This window comes from Balaenoptera ricei, chromosome 15 (genome assembly GCF_028023285.1).
Source record: "Balaenoptera ricei isolate mBalRic1 chromosome 15, mBalRic1.hap2, whole genome shotgun sequence".
NCBI classification, from domain to species: domain Eukaryota; kingdom Metazoa; phylum Chordata; class Mammalia; order Artiodactyla; family Balaenopteridae; genus Balaenoptera; species Balaenoptera ricei.
The window spans coordinates 71,998,255-72,013,781 of record NC_082653.1 but is presented as its reverse complement, the minus strand read 5'-3'; the positions used below and the strand labels follow the sequence as shown (position 1 = coordinate 72,013,781).

Sequence of the window (15,527 nt, the reverse complement as noted above, 5' to 3'; positions counted from 1 at the left end):
GCAGAAGGAACTTCCCATATGGAGCGTCATGACCTCAGTTTACTGTGATTTGATTTCCACTGACTGAAGTGAATGGGCTGGGTTGGTCTGCAAGGGCAACCGAGGAGAAAGCACCAAAAGTCACGTGTCAGGGACTCAGCCTGCCTTTCTCTGCCGGGGTGTGCAAGAAAGGCAGGACTTGGCTTTCGTCCTGCATCTGCTTTCTGACCTATTCTCCCCGAGATGTACGTACGCCCTGGGTTTTAAAAGCAGAGAGGTATAGACTTTGTCTTGGACCTCTCAGATGATACAGCAGGCTGGGGCCCACGTTTCCCTCTGTCACACATGACTCATTAGTCTTTGGGAGTTGGGCAACTGCTGGGATCGGTGCTTTGTCTTGTCTGTCAACATTCCTGCCAACAGATCTGAACCGACAACAGAAAGCTACTGCTTTAATCTGCAGTCCGCATGGTCTGGGAGGGACCAGTATGAGATGATGGGATTAAAGGTTCAAAACTACTCTTTGGTGGAGATTAATATGAACTGCAAAGTTCTGAATTTCAGTTTATAAAAATCACTGGCACCACTATGAGGTAGGCATTAATTGCTATTAAAATGGGAAGTGAAAAAGCATGTAGTGAGATGCAACAGAATCATGTTTATTCTAGGTGAACAGCCCTTTAGCCATAGCTGATTGGACTAGGAGTGGACACTTGACCCATGACAGCCAATCAGCTTCTGCCCTGAGACTCTGGAATTGCATTCTGGAGCTAGAGCTGGGAAATTGTCACTTTTGGACTGTGAAGCCATTTCCTGCCATGTGCACAGAGGAGGGGTGAGGAAGAGTGGACCTGCAGAGAAGCAGAGGCAGGGCCCAGCAGCCCTGGAGAGTCAGGGAGAAGCTTCCTCGGTGCCTACTGGCTTTCTGGTTCCTCCTTCAAATCCCATGTGATGCTTCCTGCCTTTGGGGGTCCAGGAGCTTCTCAAATAACACCGCTTTTTACTGCTCAAACTGGGCCAGTGAGATTTCATTCACCTGTAGCTAACTGACCCCTGATAAAGACACTTCCAAAATGCAGATGTCATTACAATGAGATACTTTGTTTAACAAAAGGATTTCCAGGCTCTATATTATGGTAACAGCACGATTCCAGTCCCAGGGAGGATCGTGGGCAGTCATTCATTCTACAAGCACTGTTGGAGGGCTTGGCCCCCACCTTTCCTGAAGGGCATGGCTATGGGATTTGGCTCTATGTAATGGGTAATTTAAAATTTCTAAGCAACTTTCCTTTTTAGCACGACCAGCTTAACAAGCATGAAATCTCAGGGGCTCAGTTCTTAATGTGTGTTGAGCCAAGCAGTGAAATGCCTGGAAGGAAATTAAAGCGAGACAAAGTCTTCTGAACATGGACAAGTTAGAAAAATGCCCATCACCTCATAACTCCCAGAGGTTCTTTGGGTCTGTTTACCAGGAAGGTTTGGAATTGCCTAGCTCTTCTGGGGCGGGTGGCTGATGACAGCTGGGGAAACAGGGCACTGTAGGGTAGTAGTTCGAAGCACGGATGCTGGAGCAGGACTGTCTGGGTTCAAATCCTGCTCTAACCCTTATTGGCTGTGTGACCTGAGGAAGTTACTTAAACCTCACATTTTCTTTTCTTTTCTCTTTTTTAATCATATAACTTTCAGGTGTACTGCATTGTGGTTCAACATCTGTATACACTACAAAGTGATCACCACCATAAATCTAGCTCCTATCCATCACCATACAGTTGACCTCCTTCATCCATTTCACCCACACCACAACTGCCTTCTCTGGTAGCCACTAATCTGCTCTCCATATCTATAAATTTGTCTTTGTTTTATTTTGTTTGTTTTGTTTATTAGATTCCACATATTAGTGAAGTCATCGGTATTTGTCTTTCTCTGTCTGACTTATTTTACTTAGCATAATACCCTCAAGGTCCACCCATGTTGTTGCAAATGGCAGGATTTCATTCTTTTTTATGGCTGAGAAGTATGACATTGTACGTATATTATTCCATGTACATATATACTATATATATATATAAACCACATCTTTTTTATTCATTCATCAGTGGACACTTAGGTTTTTTCCATATCTTGTCTCTTGTAAATAATGCTGCAATGAACATGGGGGTGCATATATCTTTTCAAATTAGTATTTTCATGTTCTTCAGATAAATACCCGGAAGTGGTATAGCTGGGTCATATAGCAGTTCTATTCTTAATATTTTGAGATATCTCCATATTGTTTTCCATAGTGGCTGCACCAATTTACAATCTCGCCAACAGTGTACAAGCATTCCCTTTTCTCCACATCCTCTCCAACATTTATTATTTCTTGTCTTGTTAATAGTAGCCATTCTAACAGGTGTGATGGGACATTGCCTTGTGGTTTTGATTTGCATCTCCCTGATAATTAGTGATACTGAACATCTTTTCTTGTGCTTGTCGGCCATCTGTATGTCTTCTTTGGAAAAATGTCTATTCAGACCCTCTTCCCACTTTTAAATCTGTTTGTTTGTTTTTTGTTGTTGAGTTGTATGAGTTCTTTATATATTTTGGATATTAACCCCTTAAAAGATATATGATTTGCAAATATCTTCTCCCATTCGGTAGGTTGCCTTTTCATTTTGAGGATGGTTTCCTTTACTGTACATAACCTTTTCTGTTTGATGTAGTCCCATTTATTTATTTATGCTTTTGTTTCTCTTGCCTTTGGAGTCAGATCCACAAAAACATTTCTAAGGCTGATGTCAATAAGGTTACTGCCTATGTTTTCTTCTAGGAATTTTATGGTTTCAGGTCTTATATTCAAGTCTTTAATCCATTTTGAGTTAATTTTTGTGTATGGTGTAAGATAGTGGTCTAGTTCCATCCTTTTGCATGTGGCTGTCCAGTTTTCCCAACACAATTTATTGAAGAGACTGTCCTTTCTCCATTCTATGTCTTTGCTCCTTTGTCATTGATTAATAGTCCATATGTGCATGGGTTTATTTCTGGGCTCTCAATTCTATTCCATTGATCTGTGTGTCTCTTTTTGTGCCAGTATCATACTGTTTTGATCACTATAGCTTTGTAGTATAATTTAAAATCAGGGAGCATGATACCTCCAGCTTTGTTCTTCTTTCTCAAGATGCTTTTGGCTATTTGGGATCTTTTGTGGTTCTATATACATTTTAGAATTATTTGTTATAGTTCTGTGAAAATACACCACTGGAATTTTTATAAGGATTGCATTATATCTATAGATTGCTTTAGTAGTATGGTATGGACATTTTAACAATATTAATTCTTCCAATCCATGAGCAAGGAATATCTTTCATTTTGTGTGTGTCTTCTTTAATTTCTTTCATCAGTGTCTTATAGCTTTCAGTGTACAAGTCTTTAACCTCCTTGGTTAAATTTATTCCTAGGTATTGTTTCTTTTTGATGCAATTGTAAACGGGATTGTTTTCTTTACTTCTCTTTCTGATAGTTCATTATTAGTGTATAGAAATGCCACATATTTCTGTATATTGATTTTGTATCCTGCAGTTTTACTGAATTCATTCATTAGTTATAGCAGTTTTTTGATGGAGTCTTTACAGTTTTCTATATATAGTATCATGTCATCTGCAAATAGTGAGTTTTATTTCTTCCATTCTGATTTGGATGATTTTTATTTCTTTTTCTTGCCGAATTGCTGTGGCTAGGACTTCCAATGTTGAATGAAAGTGGTGAGAGTGTGCATCCTTGTCTTGTTCCTGATCTCTTAGAGGAAACCCTTTCAGCTTTTCACCATTGAGTATGATGTTAGCTGTGAGTTTGTCACATATGGTCTTTATTATGTTGAGGTATGTTCCCTCTATACCAACGATGTTGAGAATTTTTATCATAAGTAAATGTCGAATTTTGTCAAAAGCATTTTTAAAATCTATTGAGATAATCATATGATTTGTATTCTTCAAGTTTGCTGTATCATGTTGATTGATTTGTGGATATTGAACCATCTTTGCATCCCTGGAATAAATCCCACTTATTCTTGGTGTATGAGACTTTTAATGTATTGTTGGATTAGGTTTGCTCATATTTTGTTGAGAATTTCTGCATGTATGTTCATCAGTGGTATTGGCCTGTAATTTTTTTTTTTTTTGTGATGCCCTTGTCCAGTTTTGGTATCAGGGTAATGCTGGCTTCATAAAATACGTTTGGAAGGTTTCCCTCCTCTTCAATTTTTTGGAAGCATTTGAAAAGACTAGGTATTAAATCTTCTTTGAGTGTTTTGTAGAATTCACCAGTGAAGCCGTCTGGTCCTGGACTTTTGTTTGTTGGAAGATTTTTGATTACTTTTTCAATCTGCTTACTAGTAATTGGTCTATTTAAATTTTCTATTTCTTCATGATTCAGTCTTAGAAGATTGTTTGTTTCTAGGAATTTATCCATTTCTTCCAGGTTGCCCAATTTATTGGCATATAATTGTTCATAGTAGTCTCTTACGATCCTTTGTATTTGTGTGGTATTAGTTGTAACTTCTCTTTCATTTCTGATTTTATTTATTTGAGCCCTCTCTCTTTTTCTCTTGGTTAGTCTAGCTAAAGGTTTGTCAACTACATTTATCTTTTCAAAGAATCAGCTCTTAGTTTCACTGATTTTTTTCTATTTTATTTTAGTCTCTACTTCATTTATTTCTGCTCTGATCTTTATTATTCCTTCATCTACTAATTCTGGGCTTCATTTGTTCTTCTTTTTCTAGTTCCTTTAGGTGTTAAGTTAGATTGTTTATTGGGAATTTTTCTTATTTCTTGAGGTAGGTCTGTATTGCTATGAACTTCCCTCTCAGAACCACTTTTGTTGTATCCCACAGATTTTGGTATGTTGTATTTCTGTTTTCGTTTGTCTCCAGGTATTTTTTGTTTCTCCTTGATTTCTTCAATGCCTCCCCCCTGCAGTTGTTTTGTAGCATGTTGTTTAATCTTCATGTTTTTGTGGTTTTTCCCATTTTTTTCTTGTGATTGATTTCTAGTTTCATACCATTGTAGTTGGAGAAGATTCTTGATATGATTTAAATCTTCTTGAATTTATTGAGACTTGTTTTGTGACCTAACATGTCATCTATCCTGGAGAATGTTCCATGTGCACTTGAGAAGAATGTATGTTCTGCTGCTTTTGAATGGAATATTTGGCATATATCTGTTAGTCCCATCTGCTATAATGTGTTGCTTAAGTCTGATGTTTCCTTATCAATTTTCTGTCTGGATGATTTATCCATTGAGGTAAGTAGGGTGTTAAAGTCCCCTACTATTACTGTATTGCTTTCAATTTCTCTAAGTCCATCAATATTTGCTTTATATATTTCGGTGCTCCTATGTTGGGTGCACATACATTTATAAATGTTATAACTTCTTGTTGCATCGACTCCTTTATCATTATGTAATGCCCTTCTTTGTCTTTTATTATAGTCTTGTTTTAAAGTCTATTTTGTCTGATATAAGAATAGCTACTCCAGCTTTCTTTTCATTTCACTTGCATGGAATATCTTTTTCTATCCCTTCAGTGTGTGTCCTTACTTCTGAAATGAGCTTCTTGTAGGCAGCATATAGATGAGTGTTTTTTTCTTTTAATCCATTAAGCCACTCTCTGTCTTTTGATTGGCGAATTTAGCCCATTTAAAGTAATTATTGGTAAGTATGTAATTACTGCCATTTTGTGAATTGTTTTCTGGCTGTTTTTGTAGTTCTTCTCTGTTCCTTTCTTTTTCTTTTCTCATTTCCCTTATGTTTTGGTGGCTTTCCTTAGTGCTATATTTAGATTCCTTTCTCATTTTCTTTTGTGTATTTACTGTGAGTTTTTTCCTTGTGGTTACCATGAGGATCACATATGCCATCCTAGGTAAGCTGCAGTCTGTTTTAAGTTGGTAGCAACTTAAATTTGAACACATTCCAAAGCTTTGTCTTTCTACTCCCCCTCCACACATTTTATACTTTGATGACAAGTACTACATCTTTTTATTTTATGTATCCCTTAACAAACTATTGTAATTTTAGTTAATTTTTAACATTTTTGCCTTTTAACCTTCAAGCTTGCTTTATAACTGATTTTTTTTAAATAAATAAATAAATAAATAAATAAATTTATTTATTTATTTATGGCTGCGTTGGGTCTTCGTTGCTGCACGCAGGCTTTCTCTAGTTGTGGTGAGCAGGGGCTACTCTTTGTTGCGGTGCATGGGCTTCCCATTGTGGTGACTTCTCTTTGTTGTGGATCACGGGCCCTAGAGCGCGTAGGCTTCAGTAGTTGTGGCACGTGGGCTCAGTAGTTGTGGCTCACGGGCTCTAGAGCACAGGCTCAGTAGTTGTGCACAGACTTAGTTGCTCCACGGCATGTGGGATCTTCCTGGATCAGGTCTTGAACCCGTGTCCCCTGCATTGGCAGGCGGATTCTTAACCACTGCACCATCACGGAAGTCATGCTTTATAACTGATTGATCCACTACTTTTATTATATATTTACCTTTGCCAGTAAGACTTTTACATTTGTATGTTTTCATATTATTAATTAGTGTCATTTATTTTCAGTTTAAAGGAGTCACTTTAACATTCCTTGTAGGGCCAGTTTAGTGGTGATAAACTCCTTCAGCTTTTGCTTACCTGGGAAACTCTTAATCTCTCCTTCAATTCTGAATGATAAACTCGCTGGGCAGAGAATTCTCACTGGAAGTTTTTTTCTTTCAGCACTTGGAATATGTCATGCCATTCCCTTCTGGCCTGTAAAGTTTATGCTGAAAAAAATCTGCTGACAGCCTTAAAGGGATTTCCTTGTATGTCACAAGTTGTTTTTCTCTTGCTGCTTTTAGGATTCTCTTTTTATCCTTAACTTTTACCATTTTAATTATAATGTGTCTTGGTGGGTGTCTCTTTGGGTTCATCTTATTCAGAACTCTCTGGGCTTCCTGGATGTCTGTTTCCTTCCCCAGGGAAATTTTCAGCCACTATTCCTTCAAATAATTTTTCTTGCCCTTCCTCTCTTCTCCTTCTGGGAGCCTATAATATGAATGTTATTCTGCTTGATGTCCCAAAGGTCCCTTAAAATATCTTTATTTTTTTAAATTCTTTTTTCATTATGCTGCTCTGTCTGGGTGAGTTCCATTGCTTTGTCTTCCAGCTTGCTGATTTGTTTTTCTACCTCATCCAATCTGCTGTTGAACCCCTCTAGTGTATTTCTCAGTTCAGTTATAATTTGTGTGATACTTTCTTATATTTTCTATCTCTTTGTGGTTCTCACCATGTTTGTCCATTCTTCTCCCAAGTTCTATGAGCATCATTTGACCATTATTTTGAGCTTTTTATCAGGTAGATTGATTATCTCTGTTTTGTTTAGTTCTTTTTCTGTGGTTCTGTCTTGTCCTTTCGATAGGAATATATTCCTCTGTTTCCTCATTTTGCCTACTTTTCTGTGTTTGTTTCTATATATTAAGTAAATCGGCTACCTCTCTTGGTCTTGAAGGAGTGGCCTTATGTAGGAGACGTCCTGTAGGGCTCAGAAATGCAATCATGCCTGGCCACCAGAGCCAGGTCCTCAACAGTGCCCCCTTATGGGTTGCGTGCACCCTCTTGTTGTGGCAGGGTCATGGATGCTGCTGCCATGCATTGGTGGGCAGGGCTGGCCCCTGGAAAGACTGCAGTGCTGGCCACAATGGCTGATGGGTTCTAGTGGGCAGGGTTATCACATAGTCAGCTGTGAGGCCTGGCTGAGGTGCAGGGGTGGGTGGGGCTCTAAGTGGGGTGTGCCGACTGGTGCTAACAGACTAGAGGGAGAATTCCAAAATGGCACCCACCAGCATTGGAATCAGCAAGGTAGCCTGAGACTGGAAAAATGGCTCCCTCCAGTTTCTCAGTCCCCAGAGAGCATCCCAACTCATTCCTGCCTCTCCAGCAGATGCTTCAAGATTAGCAGGTGGGTCCCATCCACCTATGGCTCATGCACTTTTCAGTCTGGTGTTTTTGTGCTGGTTTTCAGGTGGAGTGAGTGTGAGTGTGAGTGTGCCCTTTAAAAGCTAGCTTTCCATTCTCTGCAGTTCTTTAGTTTTGAGTGTATTCCCCATTGGTTTTCAAAGCCAGATGTTTTGGGGTCTCATCTCTCTTGTGCAGGATCTAAGGACTGGGGTGCCTGATGTGAAGCTCAAATCCTTCAATCCCCAGGGACAGTAACTGTACCTGTGTAATCCCTCCCATCTGTGGACTGTCACACCTGGGGTGTGATTTTTCTCCTTGATGAGATCATCTCTCTGCCTCTCTTATCTGCCTTGATGCTGCCCTTTTACCCTTTCTTGTGGAGACTCTGTTCATCCAGTTTTCAGGTCCTTTTCAGAGGGAATTAGTCTACACGTAGCTGTAGTTTTGTTGTGTCCATGAGAGGAGCTGAGTTCAGGATCTTCCTATGCCACCATCCTGAACCTCCCATCTCACCCTGCTTTCTTATCTCACATTTTCTTTATCTGTAAAATGGGACTGGTATGAGGATTAAATGAACCCGTTTGAGTAACGTGCCCAAATGACAGCCTGGCTTACTGCAAACATGCCATGCATCTAACCATTGCAGTTCCTTCTTCCCATGATTCCTCCCACACTGCAGAAGACCCACCATGAGTCAGGCACCTGGGTCCTGGGAACCCCAACACAAATAAGACGCAGTCCCTGCCCCCAAAGAGCTTCTCGGTTCTGTTCTCCCACTCTGCTCTCCTCCCTGATACCCAGTCTCAGGGTTAAGTCTTGGTGGGGGTGGGCAGCAGAATCTGTAAGGCTGGGGAGCCAGAAGGGGAAGCTCTGCCTGGGAGAAGGGAGCCAGCCGCTCACCATGGAAAGGCACTCAAGAGTCTGAGGGACTTGCTCTGCCCTAAGTAACATCAAGGGTCTGAAAGAGGCCACAAACTCTTCACATTTCTATGTGTAGACTCTGGCTAAATGCAGGCCTTTGGGGTCTGTCCAGTAGATAGTAATAGTGCAGATGCTAATGTAATTCACTAAAAATATATACATTGGCTTCACATACAGATACACCAAGAGGCAGAGTCACGGAATGGGGATGACGATGATGATGATGATGATGATGATGACGACAATAATAATAATAAATAGCAGCAGCTAACGTCTGTTGGGTGCTCTTATGTCCCAGGCACAGTGCCAAATGCTGCACATGTAGGATCTCATTTGATCCTCCCAGCCCCTCGTGAGTTGGATATTACTGGTGTCCTTATATAAACGAGGAAACTGAGGCTCAGGGGGATTTCAGAACTTGCCCACAGTGTGGGTTGGCAGTGGGGAACCAGGATACATGCCCAGTCAGTTTGACTCCAGGGCTTCTGCTCCTGTGTGGTAGGGGGTGGGGATAAACTCAGAGGATCTAGAGGTAGGTAGGTAGGCTTCTGCTCCTGCCTTGGTAGGTCCAGGAGCTCTGTGGACAATAAAGGATATAGAAGCTAGTGTTGAAATAGTGGCCACCACTTCTGGAGCACTTTCCACATGCCAGGCTCTGGTCAATATTTTGAAGCTATCATCTCATTCATTTTTCACAACACTGTGGGGCGTGGGGGTTCATTCCCATTTCACAGATGAAGATGCTGAGGCTCAGAAAGTGGAAATGCCCAGCTCTATAGGACCCAGTCTAGAGCTCCCAGACCTATAAGTAGCAGAGCTTGAATTCATATGATTTGACTCCTTGTTGCTATGGTACCCTCCATCCCAGTAGCCAAATCTGAGGGCAAATATTCAGAAACCCAGCCGTTGGCACCTCCTTTCAGATCTTTTAGAGATAATCTACTGCAAAGTTCACAAAGCAGGTGAATACTGCTAGCAGATGTATATATATTTTTTTTGACCCACACAGTGGTTTAAAAATAATCTCCATCAGTTGCCAATGTTGAAAAACAAGAATATTCTACAATTTTGATTTCTCTTGATAAAAGGAAAAGGGAGATCTGGCATAGTGGTCTTGTATTCCTGAATGCCATAGTCCTCACCATTCCCTATAGTCCTTCCAACCCCCAGGCAAGAATTGATTGCTATTTTTCATCACACTTGTATTATTTTTCTAATGGTATGGTTAAGAAAAAGTGAAGTTCTTAGAGACCAATGTCTCCATCAGAGGTGGGATAACAGTCTAGATTGGAAAAGCCACATTTTGCAAGAAAAATGGACAAAGGAATGTATCTTGGAGGTAATGACAAATATATCTATGAGTTTAACATGCAAAGTGTGCCTTGCCCATTTCATTCACTGCTGCCATCCCTGTGGCCCCTGAGACAGGGAATTTGTGACCCTTAGTTGAGAAGAACCCACTTGCTTTGCAGATGAGGAAACTGAGGTCCAGGGAGCAAAATGGCTTCATGCCAATCAGTGGCCCTGGCTCAGGTGACATGGCCCCGAGTCAGACTGCCTCCCAAGCTTACCTCTGCTGTCTGGCTGGTCATCACCATGACTGTTGCTGAGGGCGTCCTTCCTCAGGCCCCTCCTCCCACTAGCAGGGTGCTCCCTGTGGGAGGGTTGGTTAAAGATGTTGAAGTCATCACCGCAGACTCTGGGGGTTGCCCTCTGAGCTCGCTCGCTGGCGATGACATTCCAGCTGCTTGCCCGCCCTTGCTCACGTCTGGGGCCTTTATCTCCGGCCTCGGTCTCTCCAGGCCCCTCACGGATGATATCCTCTGATGGAAGCCTGCCTCTCCAGTCCAGCGGCTTCTCCGGACTCAGCCAGAGGGGTTTTGACTTCGGGCCTCCCTGCTTCCTGCCTTTCCCTGCGGGAGAAGGTTGTAACCAGGATGGGGTTTTCCTTGGAGGCTCAGAGACTTTTCTGCCCATAAGGTTTTCCAGCTGTTGGATCAGCGAGAGCTCCTGGTCAAGAGGAGGAGGGCATTCGGCAGGGGAGGAGTGGGGAGGGACACTGGGCATGCCACCCGGTGAGGATGGTGCGGCTAAAAAGCTGCACTCTTCCTCTAACTTGGACAAATTGTCCTTCATGCAGTCAGGAGAATTCATCCTTCCACCAAATAAATTTCCTTGTGAAGAAACCTTCACATCCGCTGCTGCTACAGCTGGCTGCGAGTAACTGACGCCGCGCTCCTCGTCCCCATCGGTGCTGTTCCTCTCGAGGGCACCTTTGCTTTCTTCCGAGTGGGCAGCAACGCTGTTTTCCATTCTCTCATTTTGCAGGCCCACCAGGATGCTCTGTGGGGCCTCGTCACCTCCTTTGTCTAAGTTGCCATCAAAGATGAGTTTTTTGTTGACATAAAGCTTCACGTTTTTGGCCCCAATGTCAAGATCCTGAAAACACAAAATTTCACAAAATGAAGATGCGTGGCATCGGACTGATGTATCAGATTTTGAAAGGAGCAGATGAAAAAGACAAATGTGGGATGCTGGAAACGTGAGCTTTCTGAGACTACAGCACTGGGGCTGTTAAATCAGACTCCTTTTCATTTCCGCGCAAAGGGTTACATATGTTATAAATCACAGGACTTTCACAAAGAGGCGGCCTCCATCGCTGTCTTCGTCATCATTACCTCCTGCTGGGACACATGTAACAGGCTGCTAATTGGTCTCCCTGCTTCCTGTCTCTTGCTCCTCCGACCTCAGCTTCACATTGCCACCCGCGTTAGTTTTCTACAAGAGCAGATCTGGCCCAGTCACATCCCTTTGTGAAATTCTTCATGTTTTTTTCACTGCCTATAGCAGGGTTCTTTAAAGTATGGTTCCTGGGCCTCCTGCGTCAGAAAAGCTTGGCAGGCACATAAAATGCAGATGCCCTAGGTTCCATGGGTGCCATATTTTGGGGGCCCTGAGAGCAGAGCCTGAGACAAGGATTTGAGTGCAGGGAGCTTATCAGCAGGTGCTCCTAAGAGGGAGAGTCAGGTAGGGCAGGTGAAAACCCAAAAAGGTTTGGGGCTGGTCACTGCTGTGGGGAACTAGGGCTCCATCCAGCTGGGACACTGTGAGGGACCGGCAGAATGCATCTCAGAAGTGTCCCTCCAAAGGCGGGAGGCTGGGTGTTTATCCACTGACTCCCTTCCCTGCTGTTGATGGCTGCCCCTGGGGACACTGACTCCCCGCCATGACCACAGGCTAAGCCCTCTAGAGGCTTCGGCAAAAGGACCCAAGCAGAAGGGCTTAGAGCCTGGAAGCGCTGGAAGTGGTGCCCAGTCAGCACTCCCGGGACTGTCCCAACGCAGCTGTGGCCACAAGTGGAGGGGAGCCCAGAGGATGCGGTGTGGGCGCTGCACTTGTGTGGAGAACACCAGGCCCATGAGATGAATTCCGAACCCCTCAGCATGACGTACAGTAACCTTCACAAAAGGGTCCCTGCTAGCCTTCTGTCTCCTCCTCTCCCAGCACATGTGCCCCATATCAGGCAGGTGTTCAACACTTCTTGGGTCATACTTAAAATTAGGGGGCTTCCCTGGTGGTGCAGTGGTTAAGAATCCGCCTGCCAATGCAGGGGACACGGGTTTGAGCCCTGGTCCGGGAAGATCCCACATGCCGTGGAGCAACTAAGCCCGTGCACCACAACTACTGAGCCCGCATGCCACAACTACTGAAGCCTGTGTGCCTAGAGCCTGTGCTCCGCAATAAGAGAAGCCACTGTAATGAGAAGGCCTTGCACCACAATGAAGAGTAGCCTCCGCTCGCTGCAACTAGAGAAAGCCCGTGCGCAGCAAAGAAGACCCAATGCAGCCAAAAAAAAAAAAAGAAAAAAAAGAAAAGAAAAAAAATCAAATAACACCTCCTCCTGCTACTGCCTTATTTGGCCATACCTCTTTACACAAAAACATTTTTAATAAACAGCTTTCTCGAGGAATATAATACATACCTCATACAGTAAACTGTACATGTTTAAAGCATACAACTTAATGGATAAAGAAGATGTGGTGTATATATATATATATATATATATATATATATATATATATATATATATATATATACACATACACACACAATGGATATTACTCAGCCATAAAAAAAGCATGAAATAATGCCATTTGCAGCAACATGGATGGACCTAGAGATGATCATACTAAGTCAAGTAAGACAGAGAAAGACAAATATCATGTGATATTGCTTATATGTGTAATCTAAAAAAAAGATACAAATGAACTTATTTACAAAACAGAAATAGACCCACATTCATAGAAATAAATTAATGGTTACCAAAGGGGAAAGGGAGGGATAAATTAGGAGCTTGGGATTAGCAGATACACACTCCTAAGTATAAAATAGATAACCAACAAGGATCTACTTATAGCACAGGGAACTATATTCAATATTTTGTGATAACCTCTAAGTGAAAAGAATCTGCAAAGGATATATATATATATACACACACATATATATATAACTATATATAACTGAATCACTGTGCTATACACCTAAAACTAACACAACATTGTAAATCAACTATACTTCAATTAAAAAAAATAAAGCATGCTACTTGATAAGTTCTAACACATGTACATCCATGATCGAGGTAATGAACACACCTATCACCCATGAGGTTTCCTCGTACCCCTACGTGATCCCTGTCACCCTTTTTCCCCCATCCCGAGCCAACCACCCATCAGCCTTCTGTCACTATAGATTACTTTGCATTTTCTAGAATTTTTCTATAAAAGGCATTACACACTATGAACTCTTTGGGGCCTGGCTTCTTTCACTCAGCATAATAACTCTGAGATTCATCCATGTTGTGTAAATGAGTAGTTTTATTCCTTCTTATTGCTGGGGTGCCCCACAATCTGTTTGTCCACCTTTACAGCAAACTCTTAAGAGTCACAGTCACAGCTGTGTCTCCTGCCCGCTGGCCTTTGCCTCCTCCTCTACATGAACCCACCCTGCCAAGGGTGCCAGAAACTGGGTCACAGAACTTCCCTGTTTGCCTGGACGATTCTGATTTATTCCTGTTGCCCTAGTCTATCACTCATAGAGCCTTCTTTTCACTCTCAAGGGTGCCCTGGTTTGGACAATCAGTTTTAGGGTCTAGCAGGGGATCAGAACCACCGGGAAGTTCTCCGTTCTCAGGTAGGCTGTCCTCCTGCCCCCCTGCTCTCACCGCAGCCCAGGCTCCCCGCTGTTGCTCCTCTTCAGCTGGGCCTTGACCGGTTGGGCTGGTCCCCAGCCTCCCGATTTTCCTGCACCCTCTCACTAGGGGGTCCCATTCAGGCCCAGGGCCCTAACTATCATTCTCTCATTGGTGACTCCTGACTATTTAATTTTATTTTATTATTGAAGTATAGGTGATTTACTATGTTGTTTCAGTTTCAGATGTACAGCAAAGTGATTCCGTTTTATATATGTGTGTATATATATATTCTTTTCCATATTCTTTTCCATTATGGTTTTTTTAAAAAATAAATTTTATTTATTTATTTATACTTTTGGCTGCATTGGGTCTTTGTTGCTGTGCATGGGCTTTCTCTAGTTGTGGCGAGCGGGGGCTACTCTTTGTTGCGGTGCACGGGCCTCTCATTGCGGTGGCTTCTCTTTGTTGCGGAGTACGGGCTCTAGGTGCACGGGCTTCAGTAGTTGTGGCATGTGGGTTGAGTAGTTGTGGCTCACGGTCTCTAGAGTGCAGGCTCAGTAGTTGTGGCGCACGGGCTTAGTTGCTCCGTGGCATGTGGGATCTTCCAGGACCAGGGATCGAACCCATGTCCCCTGCATTGACAGGCGGATTCTTAACCACTGCGTCACCAGGGAAGTCCCTTCCATTATGTTTTACTGCAAGATGTTGAATATAGTTTTTTGTGCTATATAGTAGGTCTTTGTTGTTTATCTATTTTAAATATAATAGTTTGTATCTGCTAATCCCCAACTCCTAATTTATCCTTCCCCACCCCCTTTCCCCCTCGGTAACCATAAGTTTGTTTTCTATGTCTGTGAGTCTGTTTCTATTTTGTGAATAAGTTCATTTGTATCATTTTTTAGATTCCACATATAAGTGATATATGATATTTGTCTTTCTCTGTCTGATTTACTTCACTTAGTATGATAATCTCTAGGTCCATCCATGTTGCTGCAAATGGAATTATTTTTGTCCTTTTTTATGGCTGAGTAGTATTCCATTGTATATAGGTACCACATCTTCTTTATCCATTCGTTTGTCAGTGGACATTTAGGTTGCTTCCATGTCTTGGCTATTGTGAATAATGCCAATGAACACTGGATTCCTGACTATTTCAATCTCCAATCCTGACCTCTCCATCCAGCCCACAGTGACCACATGACCTCTCTTCTTGGATATCTACCAGGCGTCTCAACCTTAATAGGCCCCAAACAGAATGATCAACCCACTCTTCCCAAACCTTGTCTTCTTTCATCTCAGAAGTGGTTCCGCCGTTCAACCAGCTGCCCCAAACCTAGGAGTCCTTGAGTCTTCTTGCTGTCTCACTCACACATCCAATCCATCAGAAGCCCTGCGGCTCTACCTCCAAAACCCCTCCGGAATCTGACCTCTTCTCCCTGAATGGCGGCCGCCTCCTAGCCCGGGCCACAGTCATCTCTCCT

General features: G+C 42.5%; 1 protein-coding gene across 6 annotated transcripts in view; it reads right to left on the bottom strand.

Moving 5' to 3' along the window:
* Nucleotides 1–15,527, bottom strand: part of KATNIP (katanin interacting protein) — a 192,162-nt gene that overhangs the window by 32,044 nt on the left and 144,591 nt on the right. For all 6 annotated transcript variants that reach the window (XM_059896806.1, XM_059896810.1, XM_059896807.1 and 3 more), the window contains exon 14: nucleotides 10,427–11,294. In XM_059896806.1, coding sequence (XP_059752789.1) covers nucleotides 10,427–11,294 — 868 coding nt within the window. The remainder of the gene's footprint in view (nucleotides 1–10,426; nucleotides 11,295–15,527) is intronic.